General features: G+C 40.6%; 1 protein-coding gene across 2 annotated transcripts in view; it reads left to right on the forward strand.

Moving 5' to 3' along the window:
- PAWR (pro-apoptotic WT1 regulator) overlaps nucleotides 1-10,856 on the forward strand; it is a 160,505-nt gene that overhangs the window by 80,425 nt on the left and 69,224 nt on the right. For both annotated transcript variants that reach the window (XM_073651878.1, XM_073651877.1), the window contains exon 3: nucleotides 5,056-5,178. In XM_073651878.1, the coding sequence (XP_073507979.1) occupies nucleotides 5,056-5,178 (123 nt within the window). The remainder of the gene's footprint in view (nucleotides 1-5,055; nucleotides 5,179-10,856) is intronic.

The following is a 10,856-nucleotide window of genomic DNA, read 5'->3' on the forward strand; positions in this document are numbered from 1 at the left end:
GTACTTTTATTGTACTGCTTCTGCAACACTTTTAATTAACTACATATGTCTCTTGAGAGACGAATGGGTGAAAGGTTCAGCAAACACGTATAATGAGAATGGAGCATATTTGATATTTCTCCTGCATCAGTAGATTAGTATTCATTCTTAAACAGGACTTTTCAACAGTTTGAGCATGTTAAACTGGTCACATAATGAAATCCTGGCTGCAGAGTTGAGTAACATGTAGCTTTTATTTTTTCATTTCTCCTCTCTGTTGCGGAGATATTGGCTTGAAAAGTTTAGGTTATAGCGGATGTTAAATCTGATGATGATGATACCAGAGATTTTCACTTGGGAGGGGGAACATATATACAGGTGCATCTCACAAAATCAGAATAGCATCAAAAAGTTAATTTATTTCAGTTCTTCAATACAATAAATAAAACGCCTATATTATATAGAGTCATTACAAACAGAGTGATCTATTTCAAGTGTTTATTTCTGTTAATGTTGATGATTATGGCTTACAGCCAATGAAAACACAAAAGTCATTATCTCAGTAAATTAAAATAATTAACAAAAAACACCTGCAAAGGCTTCCTAAGTGTTTAAAAAGGTCCCTTAGTCTGTCTCAGTGGGCTCCACAATCATGGGGAAGACTGCTGACTTGACAGATGTCCAGAAGGCAGTCATTGATACACTCCACAAGGTCCCAGAGTCTGGAGGAAGAGTGGAGGGGCACACAATCCAAGTTGCTTGAGGTCTAGTGTGAAGTTTCCACAATCAGAGATGGTTTGGGGAGCCATGTCATCTGCTAGTGTAGGTCCACTGTGTTCTATCAAGACCAAAGTCAGCGCAGCCGTCTACCAGGAAATTTTATAGCACTTCATGGTTCTCTCTGCCGACAAGCTTTTTGGAGATGGAAATTTCATTCTGCAGTAGGACTTGGCACCTGTCCACACTGCCAAAAGTACCAATACCTGGTTTAAAAACAACAGTATCACTGTGCTTCATTGGCCAGCAAACTCGCCTAACCTTAACCCCATAGAGAATCTATGGGGTATTGTCAAGAGGAAGATGAGACACCAGACCCAACAATGCAGACGAGCTGAAGGCTGCTATCAAAGCAACGTGGGCTTCCATAACACCTCAGCAGTGCCACAGGCTGATCCCCTCCTGTCACTCTGCATTGATGCAGTAATTGATGCAAAAGGAGCCCCGACCAAGTATTGAGTGCATTTACTGAAAATAAATTTCAGTAGGAGAACATTTCACATTTTAAAAACATTTTTCAAGCTGTTGTTATAAAGTATTCTAATTTACTGAGATAATGACTTTTGTGTTTTCATTGGCTGTAAGCCATAATCATCAACATTAACAGAAATAAACACTTGAAATAGATCACTCTGTTTGTAATGACTCTATATAATATATGAGTTTCACTTTTTGTATCGAAGAACTGAAATAAATTAACTTGTTGTTGATATTCTAATTTAGTGAGATGCACCTGTACTTCGTCCCTTGTTCGCCAAGCATAAGCAACATAATAGAGAAAAAAATAAGGATGCCCCCACAATGGCTTAGATAAGCCTTCTCCTGTTTGATACATGTAATTAGAGACAGTCTGTTCTCACTTACCTTCAGTGTGGGGTGAAGGACAGTACAGGAGAGCTGAGCTTTGTCTGATTACACTGACTGCCCTGAAATGAAAGCTGAAAGGTGTTAATAATCCCACTCATCTCTGCTCTATTCTGGGCACTTGTACTCGCTTTGCAATGAGATCATTGAAAGCAGGGCTGTCTGTCATTACATGTCTCACCCAGTAAAAAAAGCCTGTTTAAAGCTATTGTGGGTGCTTGTTCTTTTTGCCCTGTATGTTGCAGCCTGCTTATGATTGGTCAATGTTATGTAGGGGAAGAAGTACATGCCCCTAGAGACAAAACTCTAGTAAGGCACCCTTGGACTTGACATCAATTCTAACCTAAAATGTAAAAGCTAATATCTTCACAATGGAGAGGAGAAATTAAAAAACAAAAATTATGTATTATTCAGCTGTGCAACTACTGTTCCATGATTTGGCCAGTTTAACATGCTCAAACTGGTGAGAGGTTATCTTTAAGTAATCCCTTAATATAAGAAGTACTTTTATTGTTCCTATCTCTGATTCTTAGTATGCACACCTAGCTGATATTAAAACATACCTACCACCAAGACTACCAACCCATTTATATTTTTAGAAATAAAAAAGGTAAACTTCTACATATAATTAATTTAAAAAATTACATAAAGTGAATTGCAAACCATGCATTGTACAATCGCATGGTTTGTAATTTGCCAACTCCCCTTCGAAAGCTGCTGCCAGTCAGCCGAACCGAAGGTCCCAGTGTGCCTGGCTGAACTACCCAGCACTGACCATGATCTTTCTCTCCTAAACTGTGAGATCTCACAAGGTATCTCAAGATCTTGCTGATTTGGGCAAAAAGATCACGTTCACTGTTGGAAAAAGAAGGCTGAGGGCTGGCTATATGAGTGTATGAATCTACTGAGGAGCAGGAGAAGTAGTAGGATCTGCTTCTTGTGGATGCAATTATGTAGATGAATACCACATTGGATCAGCAATGAAGTGACAAGCTTAGCCTTGCACTGCTGTGTGTGTGTGTGTGTGTGTGTGTGTGTGTGTGTATACATGTAGACACTTCTCAAAAAAAATAAAGGGAACACTTAAACAACACAATTTGTCAATCACACTTCTGTGAAATCAACCTGTCCAGTTATGAAACAACACTGATTGAGACAACAGGTACAAATGACAGGCATTTAGCAAGACAACCCCAATAAAGAAGTGGTTCTGCAGGTGGTGACTACAGACCATTTCTCTCTCCTCATCCTTTTTGGCTGTTGTTTTGGTCGCTTTTTTTGTATTTTGTCATTGCTCTCACCCCTAGAGGCACAGCATGCTGCGGTGTCTACAGTACCACCCACAGAAGTTGCTCAGGTAGTGCAGCTCATCCAGGATGGCACATCATTGAGAGCTATGGCAAGAAGGGTAGCTGTGTCTGTCAGCACAGTATCCAAATCATGGAGCAGACACCAGGAGACAGGCCAGTTCACCAGTGTGTTTTTGCACTACCCAAAAGCAATGGGTGAAAAACGCTGAAAGAAGTGACATGTTGCATTATGCAAAAATGCAGCTCTTTGTCAAAACAGTCAGGAAAAAAACCCAAGGTGTGTGCATGACATTTCTGAAATCTCATAGACTTTGCTGGTACTGTAAAATGCAGCTGAAAATTTGCATAAAAAGTGCAGCAAAAAAAGCTGCAAAACCGCAACATGTGAATATAACCTAACATTTCTTTCTTGCATCTGCAATGGCAGGGTATGATGTCCTGCCTGCTCATAGGCTTTGTGTTTTCATTTCATCCTTATGTCCCTTTCGATTGTTACTGTATTGGTGGTCATGTAGCTGTTTAGGGGTTATGTAGATTTCCTTTCATAGGGGGGTCCTGCTATTATTTTTTTTTCATATTTGAGTTGCTTTTCCTTGGTGACAGAAAATCCAGGCAAAGTGTGATAGTGTTGTGCTTAAAGGGAATCTGTCACCCCCTGGCACTTATCTGACCTCTAATATAGGCATACAGGTGATAGAAATGTAAATCTATACCTACCTGTATGCCTCATATTAGACGTTTTGTTGGTGTGAAATGTCTTTTTATTCATTCTGGTTTCTGATGTGTTCCCGTCCCAGAGCCCGCAAGAAATACCGCCTACTGTTTTAATTACAATGTTTCCCTCCTCCCCGCCGCAGCCGGATGCCGCGCCTGCCCACTTCTTCCTCCCTTCTATGCTCATTGTACAGGAGGGATCTTGAGCGCAGGTGCCGGCGAGTCACTGTGACTGCCGCTCCAGTGACCTCCGGCATGCGCAACACTAAGGTGCTTTCCCCACTTCCCCCCTGCATCATCATCGTTTGGAATCATATGCATATACACATTCATATGTATATACTGGAGCGGATGTCACAGTGACTCGCTGGTGCCTGCGCACAAGTTCCCTCCTGTACAATGAGCATAGAAGAGTGTAAGAAGTGTGCAGGCGCGTGATCTGGCCGCGACGGGGAGGGGGGAATCATTGTAATTAAAACAGTAGGTGAAATTTCTTGCGGACCCCAGGACAGGAACATATCAGCAACCACAATGAATAAAAAGACATTTCACACCAACAAGATCTCTAATATGGGCCATACAGGTATGAATAGATTTACATTTCAATCACCTGTATGCCCATATTAGAGGTCAGATAAGTGCCAGGAGGTGACAGATTCCCTTTAAACTATATGTATTAAAATTCTTACGGTTTTGAAGTGAAGAAAAGAAATCTCTGCATTGGCACAACGAGCAGTGTTGCACTTTCTGAGGATAAAGCCGGTAACTCATGTGACCTCTCGTGTCAGTGACTTGAGAAACTGCAGCGTGTCTGTAAATGTTTACAGCGCTTGTGCTGCTTGTGTAGCCTGTTGATGGACACCATCTCACGTTTTTTAAAGTCTAATTATTCTCTTCCACTCCACTAGACAATTATATCCCCCTTTGTGTTTTGTGAATGCTGAAGCAGTGAGTCAGGATTTCATATCCAAATGATTTTGGCCCATTCCTCCAGGCAGATGCTGTGCTGTGCGCAGACTTGTTGGACAATATCTATGGACGGCCATTGTTATGTAGTGACATTGACTCTCAGATTGAGATTAGATTTTAGTAGTCCAGGACTTTCAATGTAATCTCTTGAGTTACTGCACTCTTACTTCAACTCTTTTTGTTTAATAGCAGAAATAAGACTGTTTCCCGTGTCGCATATCACAATACTTGTGTCATTATATGTCTATTTTGTGAGTTTCCTATATATTGTATATGTTTATATTTAGTGACCTTGTAGGAACAAGTATTTATGCACTCTGTACTCACGATGATATATTAAACCAGTTACCGTGCTGTAACTTGAATACCATTTTATTATAGTGTTTATCTTTCAATGATCACATTGTAAAGACCTGTTCGTTTATTTGTTTTACTGATGCAGAGCCCTGAAGATGAAGATGACGAATCTGGACAAAAAGAAAGGAAGAGAGAAGATTCTGTTACCCAGCAAAATACCGTCCAGAATGAATCCTTGAGTATAGACCCAAGCGACTACTTGCTGTCGGTAAGAATTAAGTGGTTCTACCCATAGTACAAAATAATATTCAGTTTACAGGTATTGAAAGAATACAATTTTTGCCACTTATATCCATTAAAATGATTTGTTGAAGAGTTATTATATTTACTGTGCTTACATGTTGATTTGCATGTCCACTTGAGGGAAATCTGTCATCACGTTTTTGCTGCTCCATCTGAGAGTAGCATGATATAGGGACAGAGACATTGATTCCAGTGCTGTTACCCACTGGGCTGCTTGCTGTAATTTTGATATCATCACTGTTTTATATGCAGCAGATCTACCAGTTCTCTGAATCCTGAGCTCCGTATAATGCCACTGAAACCTCTGATTGGAAGTTTTCTGTATACACTCTGCATAGGCAGAAAGCTGTCAAACAGTGGTGGGGTGGGGTTATAAAGAACTCATGAATATGGAGAACTACAAGGTAGCAGGTTTACTAGTCTAGTGATAATCTTGTTCTGATAAAACATTGATTTTATCAAATCTACAGCAAGCAGCCAAGTAAGTGATCTATCATTGGAATCAGAGTCTCTGCCCCTACAACATGTTGATCTCAGATTAGGTGGCAAAAACATGGTGAAAGATTTCCTTTACGTGCCGGTGGAAACTCAGAACCACCAAACTGATATTGATGACCTATCCTAAGAATAAGTCATTAATATAATTTTAGTGGAATGTATGTTGATGAAATCCATTGTTATATGGATGCACCCAGAAACATAGCCTATTACTAATTCTCTGCATGGGTCATATCGCTGGAGGACCCCCACCATCACAAGAACAGGGTCCCCCATCCCCAGTTTCAATGTAGTGACAGTCGAGCAATGAGTGCTTCCATTCCATTCAAAGTCTATTGGAATGACCGATATAGCCGTGCACTGTGATCGGCCACTGCAGTCAGTGACTGTGAATAAAGTAGTCATGCAGTGATATCGGAAACTGTAGGTAGTTAGTGGCTTTTTTGGCCTTTACCTCTCTCTTTAAATTTTGGGGTATTTAAATGTTAAAAAAAATTGTCTGCCAAGTCTGATTTTAGAAATCTAGATGTGTTTTTAATTGTGACTGAATGGTATGTGAAGAATGTGGAGATCTGATGTAGTACATGCTCCCTAGCTAGTAAACTGTAGTCTTCCGTGCTGAAGCCCTCCCTGATGCCCCAATGTGCTTCTTTATTATTGCCAAGAATGTAGAGAAACTAAACCATTTCCAGGCAAACTGTCTACATAAGTCCCATTTCCTGTGTATATTATTGAAACATGTGAATAGATTTACATTTCATTGCTGGGGCCGCCATTATTTGACATATTAGCCTTGATGTCAAGCCTGGCTGCGCGGAATGTCATGGGGAATTACTTTGCAAACAATACTCAACCTCTCTATGTATATGTTTCCTTAACTTCATTGCTGTATTAATCTCAAATAGCCATTTGATAGGAGGAAGAGCCCCATTCCTTCTATATAAGACCATTCTATAATTTAATTCCTTGTCAAAATGCTTTGTAAGGCTATGTGCCCACTATGCGTTTTTTAAGTGTCTCCGCAGCGGCAATTCCGCTGCAGAAACACTTAAAAAACGCTTGGTAGAAGGCCTGCCATGTTCCCCAATGATAATCCACATGTGCTGTGCACATGCTGCGGAAATTTCTGCTGCGGATTATCATTGCGGAAAAATCCGCAGCACTACCAATTATTTTGCGTAAACGCGGCGTTTTCACCGCCATTGACTTGCATTGGACCTCATGACATCCGCATCACTGCATCTGCAGATGCGGAATCCATGCGTTTCAATGTGCGGATGGTACCCGGGTTTGGAGAAGAGGAGACTCTCCTCCGAACCTGGGTACCATAGAACCTGTAAAAAAAAAAGAATAAAATAAAAAATATACATTATACTTACCTTCTGATGGCCCCCAGTGTCCTTAGCAATGCGTCTTGGCTTTCCGGCAACTTGCGATGGTCTGAAAAGGACCTGCCATGACGTCATTTAGTCATGTGATGGGTCACATGACCGCTGACGTCGGCAGGTCCTTCAGTGTAGTGTACCGCGAGCTGCTGGCAAAGCAGGACGCATCGGATAAAGACACCGGAGGCCATCAGAAAGTGAGTATAATATTTCTTTTTTTATTTTTTACAATTCTCTACGATCACACTATATAAATCCATGCCGTTTGCATCTCAGCTAAAAGTCTAGGACAGTGGTTCTCAACTCCAGCCCTCAAGACCCACCAACAGATCATGTTTTCAGGATTTCCATAGTATTGCGCAGGTGATGGAATTATATCACCTGTGCAATACTAAGGAAATCCTGAAAACATGATCTGTTGGTGGGTTTTGAGGACTGGAGTTGAGAAACACTGGTCTAGACCCTTAGATCAGGAATAGGACAGACATTTATAGGACATTTCATAACTTTCCCAAATTCTTATGAACAAATATTCCCCACAAACTGCATTGAACTACTGTACCCAATTTACTTTATATTTTAGGAGTTGGAGTCAGTCCATTTTATACAGACTCCGACTCCACCAAAATGGACACCGACTCCACGACTCCGACTCCACAGCCCTCATTTACACTGAAAGATTCACATCAGGTAATTCACTGCACTCATGCGGTTAATGCTCCTGGTGCACAAGCAGGGCATCCAGCCCATCCATAATGCAGAAGAAAAATGACTTGGCACTCAAGATAATGCAAAAAAAGTTCAGTTTTTATTGTGAATTCAATTAGAGGTTGAACGTTTTCGGTCCTTATTAGACCTTCATCAGAACAGAATGCAGTTGTTGTGGAACCCCCGGAAAAAAGGCGCGTCAGCTCAGGCGATCAGTATAGCTGTGGTATGCGCATTTTTTTCACATTATCTTGAGTGCCAAGTCATTTTTCTTCTTTTACACTGAAAGATTATCGTGATTGAGCATGCTTAAGAAACCTTATTCACAATAATCTTTCAGTAAAACAGGCTAGCGATCACCTGATGAACGAGCAAAGTGCAAAAGATCATTGTTCTCTGCCATGCTTCGTCCTGTGTAAACAGGACCTTCTGTGCCTAGCGCAATGGCAGCCTATGCACACTCCTCATTTTATTACAGATCGCTCAGTGCGCATCTTTTGGGGTCTATGTGTGTAAACAGGCTATTAAACGACCGTCAATCGTCAAGTTTACCAATCAGTGGACATTTAGTGCCGCTGGTCGGTGTGTGTAAGCGGAGGGACTTCACTTCTTTTGTCTCATTGTTTATTCATTATCGCCCAAAATGTAAAGTGCTGTGGAATATGTTGGTGCTTTATAAATATGCCCAAAAAGACCATAGCTCTCTTCATTCTTATCTGTGGCCTGAAGGCACCCAGTGTGTAAGCCCATATTCAGAAGAGTCCAACAGTTGATCCATGAAGCTATAGGGGTTAGATTTCTCAGCTCATGAATAATTTGGATGTATAATTCTGGACTGTATCGCACAAGAAATAATAATGCAGCATGTTAGTTCAGTGGACCTGTAGTTGTAATATGCTTCCCCTAAAGGGAAGACCCGTCAGCTCTCATGACATGTCTGATTTACTAAATACTTTTTTTTTTTTGTATTATAACAAAATTTATGGGCGGCACGGTGGCGCAGTGGCGCAGTGGTTAGCACTGCAGCCTTGTAGCGCTGGGGTCCTGGGTTCAAATCCCATCAAGGACAACATCTACAAGGAGTTTGTATGTTCTCCTCGAGTTTGTGTGGGTTTCCTCTGAGTTCTCCGGTTTCCTCCCACACTCCAAAGACATACTGATAGGGAATGTAGATTGTGAGCACCAATGGGGACAGTGCCCATAATGTCTGTAAATTGTCTGAATTGTAAAGCGCTGCGGAATATGTTGGCGCTATATAAATAAAAAGATTATTATTATAATTTTTGATGTGTTGAGCAGTTCCTGTTATTCTGCCTAGAAATGGATGACTACATAAAAAGTTCTCCTTTTGCCCCTGTCAAGAGGACAACACTTCTCCATATGCCATAATAGGGTTTATAGACGTCTTAGAGGGGTTTCTCCAGCTCGGGACCCTCTCCATTGTAGTGGGCTGTCTTGTAATAATATATTTAGTCTATAGCGGTTTTTCATGGCAGATCTGTGGCCACACACAGCTCCTCACATTATCAGCTGCTGACTGGACTTCCGGAGGTTAACTGATTCCTGGAATGGTTCCATTTTAAAAAGGGATCATCATGTTGTGACAACCCCTTTAAGGTTTAAACTAAAATGTGTATATATATGTGTCTCCCAGTCTCTCGCAAAGATACTTGGACATTAGTTGTGAGTGGTTTAGTACAGCTGTACTTTGTCATTTGTCTTAAGTCGGATAAATAGTTCAGTCATATGATCGAGGAGACTAGCTGCTACTTAGGGAAAGTATACAGGATGTGGTGGGCAAGTGTACTTAATTCACATGAAATGCAAAAATACAGGCTCGTGTGGAGAGGCATCGCTTAGGTTTCCTCACTGCTTTAAATAGATTAGGAAGAATGTGCATACTTGACCGACATTCAGCCTTCTCTGTCATTACAAAATAATTGTACAGCTTTCTTGTCTTAAAACCAGATGTCAGTAATAAACCAAAAAGCAGGAAAGCCTAGAGGAGATTGCCAGTGACCATAGGTATTGTGGGTAAATGGTCTGGAAAGGCATGTAATGCTGAATAAGCCCGTTCATAGTATCTTTATGTTCCGCTGTCCTGATACAAGTGTTAGGACACAACGACCGGGCTGCATTTTAGCTTTTCAGACTTTAGAGCAAAGCTTAGGCTAGGTGCACAGCAGCATTCGTTTTTTTTATTTTTATGGAAGTTAATGCGAATGATTGGTAGAAGCACTGCAAATAGGATGTGTCAGTGTATTAGGTCCACTCCAGTGGAATGTTAATGGTTTCACTTTCTTGTTAATTGTCTTTTCATCTTTTTTTTTTTATAAATATTTATGCAATTGATCTGTATGTGATCACACATTTCCAATAAAGTGGAACTGTGATAAGAAAATGGAAAAAGGGCCTTTCATGCATATTTCAAATTTGTTACGTCAATAGTAAAATAAGACTCGAAGTTAGACGCTCAAGGTTTAGAGAAAGATGCTGATGACAATGTTTTCTGCTCCGATTTCTGTCATGTTCAGGGTTGTCATAGAAACCTCAATGGCCATTTTATATTATTATTCACTACAATGTAATAGTAACTGACAAAATTTAAGGTAACTTGCTTGAAATAGGACTTACAGTGGTGGAAAAAAGTATTGGCACCCCTGCAATTCTGTCAGATAATACTCAGTTTCTTCCTGAAAATGATCGCAATCACAAATTCTTTGGTATTATCTTCATTTAATTTGCTTGCAAGGAAAAAACACAAAAGAGAATGAAGCAAAAATCAAATCATTGATCATTTCACACAAAACTCCAAAAATGGGCCAGACAAAAGTATTGGCACCCTCAGCCTAATACTTGGTTGCACAACCTTTAGCCAAAATAACTGCGAACAACCGCTTCCGGTAACCATCAATGAGTTTCTTACAATGCTCTGCTGGAATTGTAGACCTTTCTTCTTTGGCAAACTGCTTCAGGTCCCTGATATTTGAAGGGTGCCTTCTCCAAACTGCCATTTTGAGATCTCTCCACAGGTGTTCTATGGGATTCAGGT

This window comes from Phyllobates terribilis, unplaced genomic scaffold, assembly GCF_046119375.1.
Source record: "Phyllobates terribilis strain yellow unplaced genomic scaffold, ASM4611937v1 Scaffold_11__3_contigs__length_659146591, whole genome shotgun sequence".
In the NCBI taxonomy this organism is placed as follows: domain Eukaryota; kingdom Metazoa; phylum Chordata; class Amphibia; order Anura; family Dendrobatidae; genus Phyllobates; species Phyllobates terribilis.